Here is a 19,881-nt window from a genome sequence, read left to right on the forward strand (position 1 = left end):
GATATGTCTCTCCAACACACTGAGCCTGGCTTGTTCTTAAAACCCAGCTGCTATGTTGGTGATTTAGAAAAAGCACAAAGCTTATCTCACAGTTCAGGTCTAGTCTAACGAATACCCAGGAGTAACCCGCCCAAAGGTCTTTGCCCAGAGAAGAAGAGCTTCACCTTCTCAGCTGAAACTTTTCCTTGGGTAACACCCAGGGCCAGTTTTATCACTTGGGTCCCTCCAGACTCTGAAGCTCCACTAGGACGTTCATGCTCCTCTGTGGAGCTTTCCAGAAAGTTTTTTCCTTGGAAACCTTTCAATCAAAGCACCTTTTCAATCCCCTCCCTTGCAAAGATGCAGAATTTAACGCCCCCTTCCCCCAAAACTTGCTACCTTTATGTTTATCCACATTATGGCTCTATTGATGATTGTATAGGTAGCCATAGAGTTCCAGCATAGTCTGTAACTGGGCAAACAAAGGTGTCAGAAAGAGAATTGTCTGAAGTAAGTTGGATTATGTCATTTACTTGGAATTCCAAAAACAATACCCCAGAAAATCCCAACAACATCCCTTATCGTTCCTCCTTATTTACATTTTGAATTCTCGATTAATTTTAACTACTTGGAAAAAGACCTGGCTGTTATCGTGATAGCACAGTGGAAGCCACTGAATCCTTGGAGCCACTGGAGCCACTGTCTTTGCAGTATATCCACTGTGTTTGCAGCGTTAGAAGATTGAATTAGATGATATTAATGTTGAAAATTTTACAGTGACTTTATAGAAGTCAGTGGTTTACCTATTCTGCAATCTTGAGTTCAGTTTTTGTCGGTCCACCCCAAAAAGATATAGTAGGTCCAGAAGCTAGTGATATGTCATGGAGGAAGACAAATAAGTCATTGGAGAAGTACCATCAAGGTTGCTTGCAGAAGATCCTTCAAATCCAGTGGGAAAACAGATGCACCAACATTGGTGCCCACTACTAAGGAAACACCATGAGCATCGAGGTGATGATCATCCAACATCAACTCTGCTGGGCCGACCACGTCATCTGGATGTCTGACTCCAGACTCTTGAAGCGAGTTTTATTCTCCCAGCTCAGCCAAGGCGGGTGCTCACAAAGGGGGCTGGGAAAGTGCTTCAAGGCCAACTTGAAAAAAATGCATCATTGACATCAAGGTTGCTGGTTGTAGCCATGTTGGTCTAGAGACATAGGCAACAAGGTTCTTTGGGTAGATGTGATATCTTATATAGATTAGATGTGAGATCTTATTAGATGTGATATCTTTCTTAGACCAACTAACTAGCTGGGAAAATGGTTCTTTGCAAGCTTTTGGGCACCAACACCCTTCTTCAGGCTTTACTGACATCAGCTCATGCGAGACTATCACCCAGGACCACCCCAAATGGAGGAAGAGTCTGCTGGAGGGATCTCAGCACTTTGAAACCTTACAATGACAACAGGAGATGGAAAAGCAGGAGTGGCAGAAACAGTCTGTTGTGGACTGAGCCAAGAACCCAGAGCCACCCAACCGGCATGGAGACATGTGCCCGAATTGCAACAGAGAGCATGGATCCCAGATTGGCTTCCTCGGCCATCTTCAGACCCACAAATAAGACCATCATGGGAGACGATCATCCTTGACTGTGAGGGATTGCCAAAGAATTTGTAGGAAAACAGATAAGAACGATTCAGATTAGAGAGGACATGCCAGAGGTAAATAAGCTAACAAGGAGTATAAGGCATTACCTTCCAGGACATGGGGAGTCAGACCAAAAGTAGTGGCTGAGTTTTGGAGCCAGAGTCACATAACCAGAGGAGTCAGGAGCAGAAGAGCTAATACGCCTGACAAATGGCCCACAGACCATTGCCGCAAGTGGTCATAAGTAGGGACCGCACTGCCTCCTTCCTCCTCTCCTCGCCCATCCAGGTGTGGCCAGAAATAGAGGTATGGCCAGCCCAATGCCATCTGGGCACAGCTGTCTGTGGAGGCTCCTGACCTAAGGAAGGTGAAGTGGGTATCTACTTGTAAAACCCAAGAGCAAGAGTCCAGCTAGTGAAGCAGAAAGGCAGCAGCAGTGCAAACCCGAGGAAGGAAACACAGGTTGCCATGACATGTATGACACTGGGAAACACTTTAGCGCCAGGCATCATTAAGACCTGGAGTTTCACAGAAATCAGGACAAGATTAAACACTTGCAAAGTTGTGAGAACATCCAATGCCGTTTTAGGTAAGTTGCTCACATACACCATTACCCAGATTACAGATAGCCTCTGGGTTGGCTACTAACAGAAGAGGCAGAAACAGGGCTACAGCCCAAGCTTTTCGGTGCGTACATTTTAAAACATTAAAGCAAGCATTTATCCCAAAGTGTATCTGGCTACCCGTGACATCACTTCACAGATTCTCTCATCTATACGAGCTGGGGAGACTTGAAAGGTGGGAGGGGGGGTGGCACGCAGATTGACAGCAGGTCTTCTTGAATTTGTTGAATTCTCATAATTCCCCTCTGGCCTATGGCCTGTATCTGTAGACAGCTTGTTTTAATATTCTGATAAATGATCCATAGTATCATAGAAAATGAGGGCTGAAAAGGACCTCAGGAGTCGCATCTAGTGCAGCCCCCTGCTCCAAGCAGGGCCAGCCCCAACTCCATCATCCCAGCCAAGGTTTGTCCAGCCAGGTCTTAAAACCTCCAAGGATGGAGACTCCACAACCTACAATCATAGAAGATGAGGGTGGGAAGGGACCTCAGGAGGTCACATCTAGTCCAACCCCCTCCTCACTGTAGGACCATCCCCAGCTACATCATCCCAGCCAGGGCTTTGTCTAGGCAGGTCTTAAACACCGCCAAGGACGATGCTCCCACCACCTTTCTGGGTAAGCTGTCCCAGTGCTTTACTACCCTCCTAGTGAGCAAGTTTTTTCCTCATATCTAACCTCAGCTTCCCTTGCTGCAACTGGAGCCCATTGCTCCTTGTCCTGTCATCTGCCCCCACCGAGAACAGCCCAGCTCCATCCTCCTTGCAGCCCCCCTGTAGGGAGGTGGCGGCTGCTGTTCAATCCCCCTCGGTCTTCTCTTCTCCAGACTCAATCAGCCCATTTCCCTCCGCCGCTCCTCACCAGTCCTGACCCCAGCCCCACAACCATTTTTGTTCCCCTCCGCTGGACTCTGTCCAATGTGTCTACATCCTTTCTGCAGTGGGGGGCCCACAGCTGGACACAGGACTCCGGATGTGGCCTCCCCAGTGCTGAATAGAGGGGAAGGATCACTGCCCTCCGTCTGTTGGCAACGCTCGTACCGATGCAGCCCAGGACGCTGTTCGCCTTCCTGGCGCCAAGGGTGCACTGCCGGCTCATAAGTGATGTCTGATTGGTTTTATTTAAAATTCTTTGTTTCGCTGAAACATTTGGAACCAGATCTCTCGTGGGCTTGGAAGGTGTCAATTAGTTGGGATATATCCTTGGGAAAGTAAAATGGAGAGTTTCCTTCCCTTCCCCATGGCAGACCGCTATTCAACACTGGCCTGCTTCTTTTTTGCCTTAGTTGATGGGTCTCTGATGCAGCTGAGGGGTTTTTTTTGTCAGAGGGTTGGGGGGTTTTTTTACAAATTACCTAAGCATCTGATCCATTATATATCTATTATAGCAAAATGGCATATAAAATATTTGGTTACATCACTCACTACTACAAATATTTTAAGATAAAACTATGATATAGTGTATTTGGATTATTTAATATAGGATCTTTCCTTTTAATGTCTCCTTTCAGGCCTTGTGCTCAGTTTAATTGTATCTCATTACCGGTTTGGTTAGACACGGGGATGATTTTCTTTGCTTTGCTAAGAAAGCTGATTGTCACATCTGCAAAGTTTCATACTACGGTCACTCAAACACAGGTTTTGGGGCCTTCTGTTTAGCCACAGTTTGGCCTAGGCCCCTTGAAAATGGCCAAGACTGGCAACAACACTTGCAAAAAATCTCTACTCCCCTCTTCAGAGCTCACTCCAAATCACTAGCTGGTATGGAGTTGCAAAGACATTTTCACTATGTGCAGATCATTCTGGATTACAGTTTGTTAGGTGTCCCTACGAAGCACTGGATACTGCCACTGGTAGAGACAGGGCATGTGACTACCAGACCCCTTGTATCAGCAGTAAGTCATCCTCCCTGTGAATTTATCCCCGCTTTCCCAGGAGCGGGTCAGGACCACTGGCACCATGCTGCTAAAGAGGTCGATATTTGTATTTCAGGCCCCGGTGACATTCGAGGATGTTGCAGTCTATTTCTCGCCAGAAGAATGGAAGGAGCTGGTCGAATGGCAGAAGGAGCTGTACTGGGACGTGATGAAGGAGAACTACGAGCTGGTCACTTCATTAGGTAAAAAGATATTTCTGTGTTCCTGGCAGCTGCGTGGGCCATGAAAAGCCAAGACACCTACCAGCGAGGTGGGATTCACTCTGCCGGGAGCGTCTAGTTGTAATTGCACATTACTGAGCTCTTTTGTGAGTGAAAACGCAGGGAGCAGATTTGAGGTTATTGTTAATGTCTCCAATGTCTAAGCTTTGCTTATATATCAGACAAAACAGACAGACTCCACTGAAGATGCAGTTAAGGTTGAAAGTATGGGTCAGTAATTGAAGGGCAAAAACCGGGCAGGGATGTTGTAGTTATCCCAAAAAACAAGCATTATAAACCCAGGAAATTCAGAGCTAAGGTTACACTTCAAAGAAATATAAACATATTTCAGTAAGAAATGTGCAGTGAAAGCATTTAAAACACACTCTGATCTCTGGTGATGTCAGGCAAAACCATAGCAGCATGGGAGGTATGAACACTCACAGCCAATGTGGATTTTTAAAGAATAAATTAAGAAAATAAAGGGTGCATCTACACGATCGTTAATGTGCTTTTGCTAATGCACATTACATGTAGTACCTCCGTTGTGAGCTACTAGAAAAAGGTTCATTAGCCTATTTTAATAATCATTAGTGAAAATGAATGGTATTTTGTGACGCTTTATTCACGCACATTAAAAAAAGGCTAATAATGCGCATTAAAGCGCATGTGTAGATGTGCCCACAGACTGGGTGAAAGTATTTCAAGGTGGATACACAACCGGTTGGATCATCATGCTCAATGGCTTGATATCTAGTTAGGAGGAGGTATCAAGTGGGGTTCCCCAGAGGTCTGTCCTGGGTCCGGTAATTGTAACATCTTCATTAATGATTTAGATGATGAGATTGATTGCAGGCTTAGCGAATCTGTGGATGACAGCAAGTTGGATGGAGTTACAGACCCTGGAGAGCAGGGCTAGATGCAGATTGAGCTGGAGAAATGGTGTACAATCAACCGGATGACATTCAACAAGGATAAGTGCGAAGTCCTGTACTCGGGATGGAATAACAGCGTGCACGACACAGACTGGAGAGTGACTGACTGGGCTGCAGTGCAGCGGAGAAGCACCTGGGCGTTACAGTAGACCCTAAGCTAAATATAAGCCAGCAGTGTGCAAAAAACCCCCAAATGCATCCTGGGTTGTATTAACAGAAGTTTCCTTTGCACATCAAGGAAAATGATGGTTCCCGTATATTCAGCACTGGGAAGGCCTCACCTGGAGTCCTGTGTCCAGTTTTGGGCTTCACACTTATAAGAAGGATTTGGACAGTTTGCAAAATGTCCAGCTCAGAGCAATAAAAATAACTAGAGGCCTGGGAAGCAAGACTTATGAGGAAAGGCTGAAAGACCTAAGGATATTTAGTCTGGAGAAGAGAAGACACGGGAGGGGATTTGATAATTGTCTTCAAATACATGAAAGGGGATGACAGAGAGGATGGAGATGGGCTTTTTCCTCTGACCGTAAGGGGCAGGACTAGGAGCAATGCTGTCAGCAGGAGAAATTCAGGTTGGAGAAATTTAGGAGGAACTTTCTGACTGAGGGTGGTAAAGTATATAACAGGCACCTAGAGAAGCGGTGGAGTCTCTGTCCCTGGAAATGCTCAAGAGCAGGTTGGACAGACACGTGTCTGGGGTGGTTTATTCAGGGATGCTCCTGCCTTGAGCAGGGGGCTGGATAAGCCCAGCTGAGGGCCCAGCCAGCACAACTTTTCTGTGGTCCTACGAATAAATTCTGCCAAATCAATTTGGCTTCCTTTTTGTTGGCAGGTCGAGTAGTTTGTGAATGAGGGCAATGTAGTGGATTCACAGCTGTCAGACAGGGGGTTGTACAAGGGCAGGTGAAAGTGAGTTGAGAGTAAGAGACAAACTCAGGTAACTGGGTGCAGCTCTCCCGAACGCCTCAGGTAAGTTTTAACTGAGGTTGAAAGTGAGACTGATGACCTGTGAGACTCTTCCGGTCACTGCTCAAAAACGTTATTAAGCTACACAGCAGCAAAGACTTCTCTGTATTAATAGGGACAGTGCTTATGTAGCCTTGGACTGAAGGGGACAACAGGTCCACGGGCCAGGCTTCTCTGCTCCTTTGGGGACTCTCGCTGATTTGGCTCCTCTTTTCCGCGGAGCTTCGGGGAAGCACGAAGGCGCGCGATTAAACCACAGTTATTTACTTAATATGCAGCTTTCCATATCTGATTATGCTTTGGCACTTGGTCAATCCTTTTTCATTTCCTTGTGTTATATAACTGCACCTTATCAATGTCTACAGGCATGCTGAACTCATCTCATTGCTACACAAGTGAAGCTCAGGTCATGTCACAACACAGCCTACGTCGTACACGGCACACACTGCACACGGCTTATGATGCCGGCGTGGTCTGCAGCTGGGACCCATCGACACCAAGGCCACACACTGATCACCATTCAGATCCAAGCTGGGTTTCTCCCCGGGGTGCTTGACATCATTGGGTTTTGCAGCAAGTCAAATATTTTTTCCCCAGCCAGATGCTGTACCTTTTGTCACGTCTGTATAACATGACATGATCTTTTCTTTTCTCTCTAGTAGATGATGGGCTGACAAATGAAAGCCTGGAGGAAAAGAGTCGGGAGGAGGAGGTGGAAAGCTTGCCCATCCAGCCCTTTCTTGCAAAGCTCAAGGAGAGGGTGCCCCAGAGCCCAGCAAAGACAAAATCCTGCCCACACCCTAGCAAATTGCAGGCCACACCGAGAGGCTCTGCGGGGACGCCACCAGAGAGACCCCTGGGCAGCCTGGCTCCGCAAAAGTCCCCAGGGGCAGAGAGACCCCACGGCCCGCCGGAGCACGAGCGGGGCGTCCTGGAGAGACCCGAGCTGCTGATGCGGCCCCGAAGCCGCAAGCGGGAGAGGCCGTTCCCCTGCAGCGAGTGCGGGAAGTGCTTCTCCCAGAAGGGCGACCTGAAGATCCACCTGCGCATCCACACGGGGGAGAGGCCGTACGCCTGCCCCGAGTGCGAGAAGCGCTTCACGCAGTGCGGCTACCTGAAGATCCACCTGCGGCTGCACACGGGGGAGAAGCCCTTCCCTTGCGGCGACTGCGGGAAACGCTTCCCTTCCAAGGGCGACCTCAAGATGCACCAGCGCAAGCACACGGGCGAACGCCCCTTTCTGTGCAGCGAGTGTAAGAAGAGCTTCACCCGCAAAGTGGACCTCAAGGTGCACCTGCGGAAGCACACGGGCGAGCGTCCCTTCACGTGCCCGGAGTGCGCAAAGAGCTTCACCTCCAAGGGCTACCTGAAGATCCACCTGGGGCAGCACAAGGGCCGGCGCCCGTTTGCCTGCCTGGAGTGCGAGAAGAGCTTCATCTCCAAGGGCTCGCTGAAGATCCACCAGCGCGTCCACACGGGCGAGACGCCCTTCACGTGCCCCGACTGCGGGAAGAGCTTCACCACCAAAGGGTACCTCAAGATCCACCAGCGGCTGCACACGGGGGAGACGCCGTACCCTTGCGGTCAGTGCGGGAAGAGCTTCTCCACCAAGGGCTACCTCAAGATCCACCAGAAGATCCACGCCGAAGGCGCACCTTTTGCCTGCAGCACCTGCGGGAAGAGCTTTGCCACCACGCGGTACCTCAAGATGCACCAGCGCAGCCACACCGGGGAGAAGCCCTTCAGCTGCCCCGAGTGCGGGGAGAGCTTTGCCCAGAAGGACTACCTCCGCATCCACCAGCGCACGCACAAGGGAGAGGGGCTCTTCACGTGCCCCGACTGCGGGAAGAGCTTCACGGCCAAGTATCTGCAGATCCACCGGCGCATGCACACCGGGGAGCGGCCGTACGCGTGCGCGGACTGCGGGAAGCGCTTCACGGCCGAGGGCTCCCTCAAGGTCCACCGGAAGATCCACACCCGGGTGTCGCGGAGCATCTGCGGGGACTGCGGGAAGAGCTTCTCTTCCCTGCGCTATCTCAAGGTGCACCAGCAGATCCACGCCCGGGACCTGGCGCAGCTGTCCGTGGGGAGCAGAGAGGCCTCGCCACCGGCTTACATTCTGCCAAAACCCCGCCGGGAAATGATTGCCTTCACCTGCACCGTGTGCGAGAAGAGCTTCTGCCAGAAGTCGAATTTGCTGACGCACCAGAAGACCCACGCCGAGGAGAGGCCGGCTGCGATGCTCAAGCCCGGCTTCCCGCCCCTGGCTTGTGCGGAGCCGTGCCCCAGGAGCCTGCCCCGGGACGTGTTAAGAACAGGGGCCGGTCACCTGGACCCCAGGCCCTGCCCCCTCCCCTTGGATTTGAAGCCCAGCTTCCCCTTTTCTCCGCAGACCCCACCTCTTTCCCCCGGGATAAATCTCGCTGTCTCTTGAACTCGTCTTGCCACCTGCTCACACCCAGCGACCTCTTCTGCGTGATGACGACCTCCCTTTGCATGACGTAGCTCTGCCCAGGTTCCTCTGCTCACTTCCACCCCGGTGCTCCCGTATGGCACCGTGTCTAAGGTAGGGATCATGCCCTGGTGGGGCGAGCCCCAGTTTTGCACGCTGTCTCAGGTGGGTCTCGCTAAGGCCTTACAGACTTGCTCGTTGTTCAGCTTTGATCCATAATGCCTGCTCTGGCTTTTCTGCAGCAGCTTCGCACCAAGCCGGTGGTTGCTGTGGTTTTAACCCCCAGGCTACGACTCGGTGCACTGCATTGTTAACACTGTTTAGCACAGGTCCCCTATGCTGCTTGCTTTTTTGCACACTCATTTCATTGCACAGTGCGTTCCCGACCAGCCAGCCCAGACATCCAGCTGATCCTCCTCCTTCCCTGCTTCCTTTCTTTATTCCCTATCATCTCCTCCGACTCCAGCCTAGCCTCAGATACATCCTTGGAAATCATGGGCCAGTTCACAGCCTGCTGGCTTCACTGGAGTGGTACCAGGGATGAATCTGGACCTTCCTCTTCAATAACTTCCAAGTCATTGAGCGCACTGGCGCCAGGGCAACTGCACTCCTCATCTTTCTGTTTCTCCACTTTGACTTCCATTTTATCTGTAGTAGGTATTAGAAACAGTTTGCTTGAAACCCACTTTGAATATAAACACAAGCAAACTGCATGAGACAGGAACTGTTGCTAGGTGCTGCCAGAAGTGTAATTGCAGACCTCACCAGAAATGCATACAAGAAACAAAAAGCATCAACCCTGCTTCAGGTGAAAGAGTGTCTCTCGGAGATGATGCACCTTAGAAACCAATGGAGAAGTGATACAGTGAGCGTGAGATGTGTTGGGAGGGATTGGAAACAGTCCCTAAAATCATAACGTCATAGAAAATTCAGGTCGGAAGGGACCCCAGGAGGTCGCATCTAGTCCAACCCCTTGCTGAAAGCAGGACCAGCCCCAACTACAACATCCCAGCCAAGGCTTTGTCTAGCTGGGCCTTTAACATCTGTAAGGATGGAGAGTCCACCGCCTCTCTGGGAGCCTGTTCCAGGGCTTCACCACCCTCCTGGTGAGAAAGTTTTTCCTAATATCCAACCTCAACTTCCCTAGCTGCAGCTTGAGCCCATTGCTCCTTCTGTCATCTGCCCCCCCTGAGACGAGCCCAGCCCCCCTGCAGGGAGGTGAAGGTCTCTTCTGCAGACTCAATCAGCCCAGTTCCCTCAGCCCCTCCTCACCAGTCCGGTCCCCAGCCCCCTATGCTTTTGCAGAGGCTTTGGCATTTCTGCAGCAGGCCCCGCTGCGTTCTGCACTGCAAAACCAGGAACGAACCAAAGCAGAAGAAGCAGAAAAGCTTTTCTCTAAGTGCCCAGGTCTGTTCCCTGTGGAACAAGATGAGGCTTGTAATCACTGCATGTAGAAGATGCCTACCAGAGCGTGCAGGCATGGGCATATTCGAGACTCCCCGGGACAGCTTTGCTTAAGTTGGCACCCACTTGCCCTCGGTGTTTAAGGAGGTTGTGCTTTCCCCTTGAATATTAGGATGGAGCCTGCCTAGGCATGCAGGGAAGGGGAGGTTAGCAGGGAGGGATTCGGGCCATTTTAGCTGCTGCCGCCTCTAGTTTCTCCCCACGGAAGCTGATGCTGTCTGAGTCCTTTTCTTGCATGACTTCCTCTGCGCATTCGTCATGTGGCACAGGCCATCTTGGCTGGCCCCTGAGCATCTTATAGCGATGCAGCCCCAGGGAAGGGAGCCAGGGCTGGGAACCCACTCCTCTTCATCCGGGGACTTTTTGCGGTTCATACGTTAGGGCCTAGAGTGGTTTCTCTGTCTCTCAGGCGATGTTCCAAGGAGCATAATAAGCTCAAGTTTCTGCTCAGGGTTGCTGATGTGAGAAGTCTGGCTAGAAATGTATTCTCTGATGCAAAAACATCCCAAACCACCCCCAAGTACCTGCTGATTGTTTTTAACACCAAGGGCTAGCGTGGGAGTCCCGGGTCCGGCGAGTAGCTGTCCCCACGGTCAAGGGAAAGCTGTTTCTCCTGCCTCCGTTACTGCTTCACACTAAGGGTGGGTCATTCTTCATGTCTCCGTGCTGCCTGCACACTTCCCAGGGCTGCATTTTGTTCCTAACAGGTCCGGATATTATTGCTAAAGACAACACAGAAGTTGAAATGGTGCAGACCAAACCGAGTGCGTGGGGGCTAGGGACTCCTGGGTTCTTTGGACAGCTGTTTTCACTTACTACATTGGAAAGCCCCTCTCCCTCTATAAAAAGTCAGCGTGCTGGTTTATTTGCCACACTGGAGCATGGTTGCTCTGTGTAACGGTCCTCAATACATGCTGTAACTATGAGATCAATTAGGGATCGTTCCTCATTGAGGCAAATTGGTCACTGGCTAATCTCTGGGATTCCCAAGGACGGTGCGTGTGCACGTTGGATGGTCCAGGGTCAAAGGAGGGAGACGGCGCCCTCCAGTCCTGTCCCCGGTGCACTGTTGTGTGACTGGGGAGAAGTCACTTTAACCCATCTGTGTCTCAGCTCCCATCGCTGTGAAGTGGGGTTAATAAAACCTGAATCATGGGGAGGGTGGGGGGTTGGAGGACTACTTTATAACAGGACCCACAGTTAAAAGGTACAAGAGATATATGAATTATCATTACTGGGTAATCAGGTAGGTTTCTGTGCTGTCTGTTCTTAGAGCCAGCCTTTATGTGGGTTGTCCTGATGTGCCAGTTACTAAAGAATCGGGGCACCTAATCTACTAATTTATAAAAGTCAAGGTAGTCCTGGGGGGACTGGTTTAGTCTTCTCAGATGAGCTATTCCCAGTGTAAGGCAGCATCTCAGCAGTGGCCAAACTGGATCCCCAGAGATTACACAGGTCTGTGGAGATGCACTTTGGCCTTCCTGAGACCTCTCAGGTGTATTTTTGACAAGCTACATCCTACCCTGGCAGCAGCTGGAGCTTAGCAGTGCCCTCACCTCTCTCTTGTACCTGAGGCAAGTTGGGATATTTTTGCTGGTTTTGGACAGCATGCCCTGCACTTGTGCAAGACAGTTGTTCAAGCGGCTTTGGGGGCAGGTTTGACAAGCCTTTGTATGGGATGATTTGGACAGGCCTGATCCTGCCTTGAGTAGATGGGTTGGCCCAGATGTGACCTCCTAAGGAGGTTTGCCAGCCCCATGGCTCTGGTTCTGTGGCCAATGTGGATTTTGGCTCTGAGAGATCAGACATCCCCCAGGGAGACATGCTGTGATTAGGACCAGATTCATCATTTCACTCACTAAACTGCCCTATAGTTGAAGGGTTGGAGTTGGAGGAGATGTACCGCACCATCAGAAACTCGGCTGAGCCAATGCACCATAGCTGTGCCAGTTTCCACCAGACTGAAAGCTTCTGCAGCTGTTTCATCTGCTAACGTGGCCTAACACGGTGTCCGTAACAGATGTGCTGCCTTCACGAACCACCTGTGGCTTATGTGTGCAATCAAGACATTAAATGAAAACTGATAAGGCTTCAAGTCTGGAGGAAAAGGTACAGGCTCAGTTACCACCCTGCAACACTGCTGACATCTGAAGCATACAGCAGTGGTGGAAACAAATGGAGCTGAGTTGGCTGTGTGCAATGTGAAGACCCTTTATGACACAGAAGGGGAAAGCTGGGCCTTGGAAGCAGTTATAGGAGCCTGGTGCAGATTGCAGGTGAATTTGACTTAATAATTGGCTAATGCTAGGGCTACATAAGTGAGATTTTTATATATTGGTCCTGAAGACAGCCAGCCAGTAGTCTGAGCTCCCCAGAAATAATAGGCCAGTTTTCTGCCTAGCTATTGAACAGTTGCACTAGCTGGGCACATCTACACTTGCAATTAATGCTATTTGACTTTACTGCTCAGTAAGTGCTTGCACATGTAGACGGTGACGCTTTACTATGCAGCAGATTAGTCTACTGTGCAGTAAAGCATCTGATGTAGACAAGGCCACAGTGAATAACAGTATGCTGTGCTGGGAGTTCATGGCAAACAAGACAATGCGTTCAGTGGATATGGGGGAGAGCAAGCATACACGAGCTGACCCCAAACCTGCCCATACTGGTTTGAAGAAGTCCCTTAATGGGAGAAATAAAATTAGCTGGAGGACATTGGATTTATTCCATTTAGAAAGAGCAGCTTCAGCCAATATAGGAAGGTCTTAATCTGAAAAACAGCCAGGAAAGAGCAGGAATCCAGAAGATTGTTTTTCTAAATGACACATGTTCAAGTCCAGTCACCATAAACCTTAAAGGAGAAAAAAAACCTCAAAAAGCATTGGGAGCCTTGGTGGAAGCACTAAAGCTGCTATGTCGTTTATCCTTTTAAGCTATTTTGTGACTCCTAAACTTAAAGACTTGTAAATCCTTACGGAGCGGGTGTGGGGATGCCCCAAGAAATGTGAAGTGGCCAGAGGAACTGGAGAGGCCAAAATTCAGATGTCCCTCTGGGTTATGGAAAACAGCATGGTTAAAACAAGAAGGTGAGACGCAACAGAGGAGGCCTCTGCCAGGAACTGCCTCGAGACGCATAGGAGGCAGATGGGCACGTTTAACTCTGTGCCTGTGGCTCCTGGCATGTCACGTCTAGTTCGTGACCTGGAGAAAACAGCATAAAGCCATTTGATGGCTTAACGTACGAGAGCTCCTTCAAGTCCTTGGAGCTGAAACAAAAGTGGCCTCTGTCAGTTTGTTGGACTTTGTCAGTTTAGAGAGGGATCATGCTATTTTGAAAGGACTCCTATTTGTTTCCCCCCCGTTTTGCAGTTGCTGGGAGTGCATGATATGGGGTCAGGTTTGCAGTCCACAGTTGGGGTTTGATTGCAATAGGAGCCCTGCCATCAACCTCAGAGGTGCTGCACTGGGCCCGGTCCTTAATCGGTGTTCGGGAGAACAGAACTGGCTCAGTGGGTGTTTATCTTTCTGCCGAAGCGGTGCTAAGAGAAATGGGTTTCTCTCACCCACTGGTAAGTGAAGGGGATAGACAGAAACACTGTAAATACGATATTCATGCAGTTGCCTCATGCATAGCTTTAACTTTAATTATGCTTTCTTTATGCGTGCTGTGCTTTTTGCTGGAAGGTAACAGGGGCAAGTTGGCTAAAACTGAGGTCCAGTCATGCTCGTGTTAAAATCAGTGGGAAGGGATTTCTTTTTATTCTTATCCTCACAATGAGTTCTTCAGGCTTCATCCTATTTTGTCTAATAACGAGCTTGTTACCGACTTTTTTTCCTGAAGTTACTGATCTAACTTTCACTGGATCAAGGGCTGTTTGGGACTGTCTTGTTGGGAAACAGATTTAGGGTCTTGTTATCTTCCCCACTCTTTGGTTGAGAGGCATTAGAGGAACAGACAGCATCTTGCTAAGTCAGCGTGGAGCTGTGCACCTTCTACCCTGAGCCCCTGGGACCCTTTCCCGCGTGGTAGCGTGCTGCAGGGAAAGCACAGGACAAGTGTGCTGGGGTTAGGGTTGCAGGGGTCTAACCCCTATGCAGGATCTAGCCCCTTTGCAGGGGTTAGAGTTGAATTGTGGGGAGGTATCCTTTATTTTCATGATGGTTTGCTATACTGATAGAGATTTCTGTAAAGCATATAAAGGCTCACACATTGTGGGCTATTAGTCTAGGAGAGCACAAACACGTGTGCATTTGCTGTGTCATTCATTCTTTAACGCTGCTGTTCCTAATATTACACAACACACAAAATACAGTGGACTTTTAAGCGATGAGGTAAAATAAGCCTGAAAGACTAACAGTGGTGTTCATAAGCAATGCCAGCCAAGCTTGATTTTAACTGAAATAAAGAATAAACATGCCCCTTCCCAAACAAATGCATACACATGATCCTATGATCCCTGCTGACTTCTTGCCCCTGGGGCAGGGGGCTGGACTCAGTGATCCTCCGGGGTCCCTTCCAGCCCAAATGTCTATGAAGTCTATGAAATATAAGACACACCAGCTTGTTGATCTGAAAATACAGCTCAGAGGAAGAGGTCTTACCATCTCGAACCACAGAGACTTGTGTAAAGAAGAGGATGACGGTGAGTTTATTGTTCTTTCCTTTGCCAAGTACTTTCACCAATAAAGTGTTGTTTCTGGAAGATTCGCCTCGGTGCAAGATTCTCATGCACGAAGCGAAACTTCTCTCGTGAAATCTAAAAAGGGGGACACCGTGTTAGCAGATGGCAAATGGCACGACCGCAGATTGGATCCCTCAGAACTTGGTACCACAAACTCAAAGAGCAATGTCAAGAAGATGCAGCCACGCTTGGTGCTTGGAAATCCAGTTATGAGGTGGGACTAGCGCTGGAGATGCTGCCGTCTTTCTCACATACAGAGTGACATTTTTGAGCCTCCTGTAATGTAGGTACTTTTGCTGTTTTAAGCTCCGTTACACAGTATGTACCAATTATTGCCTGGGAAAACACATTCCTCATGGTAAACCTGCTACAGAAAAACATTTGTCGGTACATGTAAGACACCAGGGTGTCCATGCCTGGCTTGTATGATACAATATGACCATTATATTATATGATACAATATTTGGCTCTTTTGTAGGCATCATTTATGCCTGTTAATGACTTAATTTGAGCTTTGGTTCTTTTTGCTTGTTTGTTCTTCTATATTTCTAAATAAAAAGGAAAGAAAAGAAGACAGGAGTCACCGTCTCTGCTGCACAGATTTAAAAGATGCAATGTGCTTAGACTTTTCAAAAGCAAGGTACTTTAGGCAGATGTGATATATTTTGTTAGACCAACTAAATAGATGGGAAAAAATATTATTTGCAAGCTTTTGGAACAAACACCCTTTGTCAGGCATAGGGAGACTGCTGGTGTTATATGTTCTCCAAGTACACAGCTTGGTACCGCACAAAATCCTGATTAAAAGCTAACCACGCATTAGTAATAAAAAAGCACTTTGCTGTGCCTGGCTTCCCATGATCAGAGACCTGATGAAGAATGTCTTGCATTCAGGACATGTCTAACTTTACCTCAACTACAAAGTTGGTCCAATAAAAGATATCACCCTAATCAATTCTTACCTTAATGGATTCTGATATGGCCAAGAGATTGAGTTTTTAGGAGGAAAGCCATAAGGTTGTTATGAGGACTGTGTCTTGTGGTGTTTTACAGGGATCTGTGCTAGCTGTAGTGCTAGTCAGCCTTTTTTATGAGCCATCTGGAAGTTAACACACACACATGACGACATATATATATATTATAACATATATATAACAAACCATCATTGATAACTTTAGATGACAAAGTGATAAATAACGAGAACAGGGCAGTCACTACAGATCATCCTCAATCTCTTGGTATGTTGGGCCCATTCAAGCAAAATGCAGCCAAATACCCAGTTACCACCTAAGAACAAGGAATGCAAACCACAGCTACAGAGCACAGACTGGATCCTCGAGCAGGGACTTTGAAAGGATTTAGGAGGAATAACAGTCACTGCCACATGAGCTCCCAATGCAATCCTGCGGCAAAAGAGACTGCAGTTCTCAGACATATAAAGAGTGAAGTAGTGATTTTTTTCCCCTTTGCAAGTGGGATTGATGAAAATGATATCAGCATACTTAATACAGAGGGCTGAAGAAAAGTAGCTCAACCCATTTACCCTGCCAGAGAGATGATTGAAGTGACTTGATTAGCATCTAAGCACTTCTGCTGGGAAAACATACTGGGGTTTCTAATCTGGCAGGAGAAAAGACAGCATGAATCAAAGGCTGAAAGCTGAAGCCAGCCAAGTTGCAGCAAGGGTTGGATATTAGGAGGGTGGTGAAGCACTGGAATGAGTTACCCAGAGAGGTGGTGGGATCTCCATCCTTGGAGGTGTTGAAGACCCGGCTGGACAAAGCTCTGGCTGGGATGACGTAGTTGGGGCTGGTCCTGCTAGGAGCAGGGAGTTGGACTAGGCGTGCCCTCCTGAGGTCCCTTCTGGCTCTTATTTTCTATGATTCAAGTTAGGGACAAATGTTTAACATACAAGGGTGCTTTGTCCAGTGGAATAAACTTTTTCAATTAAATGGTAGATTCTCCATCTCCCAAGGCCTTCAAAATCAAGACAGTGCCTTAAGGGAGGTTAGATTGTAATGAAAGGATCTCAAGGTCCCCCAGCGGTGTTTCAAGGTTGCCACACAGTGCTGGCTCTTTTAAGTGTGCAAACACAATGCACAAGATCAACCCAGAGGTTTCAAACATCCTGCCCTGCTGTGGCCTTTCCGAGTTCTTTGCAATGCAAAAATTTGCTCTATTATTTTTTTCTGGAGTCAATAAACAAGTGGAAATTAAGAGCTGGCGTTTTCCATGGGAAGCCTTGAGTTTGGCCAGAGGTGCTTTGAGTCTACAAGGTGGAGACCCCTTCATTCACTCACACTCATCCTATCAAGCCTTTTTGGGGGGGAAAAAACATGAAAGTGCCTCTAAAATAAAATCCCCATGAATCACACACTGTTAGTTATGACATACCATCCTTCCCTGGAGCCTCTATGGAAAATCTTCAAGCAATTGCAACCCATACTACAAAAAGACCCAATTTTAAAAGGGATCTCTCCAAAGCCACCCATCATAGCCTTTAAACAAGCACTGAACCTCGCCAACTTCACCACCAGAAGCAAAAGTCCTATGGCCAAAAGCACACTGAATGGATCCAGACCATGCTGGGATGAGACATATAAAACTTGCCAACACATCTCCAGCACCACCACAATAACTACGCCCCACAACAGGACCATCCCCGTTTCTGGATCTGACACCTGCACCTCCAGAAATGTGATACATCTCATCCAGTGCACTGAATGCCTGGACGGGAACTATGTAAGAGAAACCAAGCAACAACTGCATACAGATGAATGCGCACTGCAAGTCTATCAAAAATGAAAATACAGAATGACCTTGTGAGTGCCCACTTCTCATGAGACAACCACTCTCTCTCCAGTCTCTCAGTGCTAATCCTCAAAGGGGACTTACAAGACACCTTTCGTAGATGACCCTATGAACTTCACTTCATAAATCTACTGGATACAAAAAAATCATGGACTAAATATAGACATTGGATTTATTGCACATTATCACCTGCCTGCCATCCAATAGTCCCAGGTAACCTCTCCACATTTTACCAGCTACATTCTGTTACCAGGTCAACATTTTCCCCTTTCCTTCCCACCTACCTGCCTCATACCCATTAACCCCCATCCCATCTGATCTTCCCTGCCATGCATTTGCATTTTCACAGATTTGCATTTTGCATATTGCCTTACACCTCTATTCCACCCAAGAGAGTAGACAAACACCAGCAGACTCTCCCTATGCCTGAAGAAGCGTATTTGTGCCCAAAAGCTTGCAAAGAACAGTTTTTCTAACTATTTAGTTGATTTAATAAAAGATCACATTTACCCAAAGTACCCTTTCTGCTCAAAATGTCAAAGCATATAGGCTGACAAGTTTTGTACAGCTTTCAGATTTTCTATTATCAAAGGTTTCCTTTCTAGGGTGGGAAAAACACATGAAACAGGTGGGGTGGGAAGGTGGGGAAATCTGCAGAAAAAGGTCAAAAAGTCCCCAGCGTTTTGCTTTTAAAAGCCAAACTTCCCCACCCCACCACCACTCCAAAGCAAAGAATTATTTACTTTGAGTCATAGTGTCAGAGCAATGCTGTAGCTGTGACAATCCAGAAATTATAAGAGCAGCCAGCATTTTTTAGGGTGATCGCTTTTATTGGACCAACCATGCCTAAGACCTGCGGAAGAATGTGTTACAAAGCTTGTCTGACTTTATCCCAGCTCCAGGGCTGGGCCAATACAAGATCTCACCTTAAGAAATCCTCAGCCTGAAACATTTCTTATTTTGGGGTCCAACCAGCTGAAAGACTAGAGTTATTCTGCTGTTCTCCTTCTGGTCAGCAAGCTTCCTATGTGTGTATGCGCCTCGCTGCAAGGCCCGCGTACGAGGCGGAAGTGCCCAACCTTTGGCAGTTTGTTCTGTTAGACCCAAAACTATCGCAGCTTCCAAAGCACAGGCTCTTGAAAGCTCCCCTGGCTTACAACAGGTCTTGCCAATTCCCCAGCAAGAGGCTTTGCTGATCTTCCCCAGCCTTGCAATCATCCTTGAGTTTCCTACTTGCTGCCAAAAATTCAGTGGAGACACTTGCATATATATTTTTGTTCCCCTTTGTATCCACGAATAGGCTATTTTCCTTCTTTGGTCAGGACTGAACTTGACCATCTGACATGAGTAGCTCAGGATACTCTACCCCAGACTCCCTGAAACCTTCCCAGCTGCCTAAAATCTTTTAACTGAACTCGCCACAAAAATCAGTCCTTACCAGTGCTCAGACCCAACTGAGCAAAGAAGGACTTTTTTTCAGCATCAGCACAATCTACTTTAACTCTGCGCAGAGAGAGGATCCCCCTCTATTCAGCACTGGGGAGGCCACATCTGGAGTCCTGTGTCCAGTTTTGGGCCTCCCACTGCAGAAAGGATGTGGGGAAATTGGAGAGTCCAGTGAAGGGCAACGAAAATGGTTGCGGGCCTGGGGGACAGGACTGGTGAGGAGAGGCTGAGGGAAATGGGCTGATTTAGTTGGGAGAAGAGAAGACTGAGGGGGGTTGAATAGCAGCCTTCATCTCCCTGCAGGGGGGCTGCAAAGAGGATGGAGCTGGACTGGTCTCAGTGGGGGCAGATGACAGAAGAAGGAGCAATGGACTCAGGCTGCAGCAAGGGAAGTTGAGGTTGGATATTAGGAAAAAATTTCTCACTAGGAGGGTAGTAAATTGGAATAGGCTACCTATAGAGATGGTGGAGTCTCCATCCTTGGAGGTGTTTAAGACCCATCTAGATAAAGCCTTGTCTGGGATGATGTAGCTGGGGCTGGGCTAGTCCTGCTTGGAGCAGGAGGATGGACTAGATGTGACCTCCTGAGGTCATTTCCAACCCTCATTCTCTGTGATTGAACGATTTTTTAAATTAAATATTTGAAGAGTTTTTCCTAAGATGTTAAAATTTTCTCACAGCCGCCTTCCTCCCCAGCACTCCTTGCTACGTGCCCGCCAGGTCCCATCAGACCTGAAAACAA

General features: G+C 48.2%; 1 protein-coding gene across 2 annotated transcripts in view; it reads left to right on the forward strand.

Annotated features, from left to right (window-relative positions):
• Positions 1-19,519, forward strand: part of LOC149865257 (uncharacterized) — a 31,454-nt gene extending 11,935 nt beyond the window's left edge. The window contains exons 2-3 of one of the 2 annotated variants that reach the window (XM_090048076.1): positions 4,239-4,365; positions 6,947-19,519. In XM_090048076.1, coding sequence (XP_089904202.1) covers positions 4,239-4,365; positions 6,947-8,718 — 1,899 coding nt within the window. In that variant the 3' untranslated portion in view covers positions 8,719-19,519. Of the gene's footprint in view, positions 1-4,238; positions 4,366-6,943 lie in introns of both variants that reach the window. The other variant, XM_090048075.1, reaches the window with a different exon arrangement.
• Positions 19,520-19,881: the final 362 nt, after the last annotated feature.

Source organism: Crocodylus siamensis, chromosome 5, assembly GCF_052110815.1.
Source record: "Crocodylus siamensis isolate JL-2025a chromosome 5, ASM5211081v1, whole genome shotgun sequence".
Lineage (NCBI taxonomy): Eukaryota > Metazoa > Chordata > Crocodylia > Crocodylidae > Crocodylus > Crocodylus siamensis.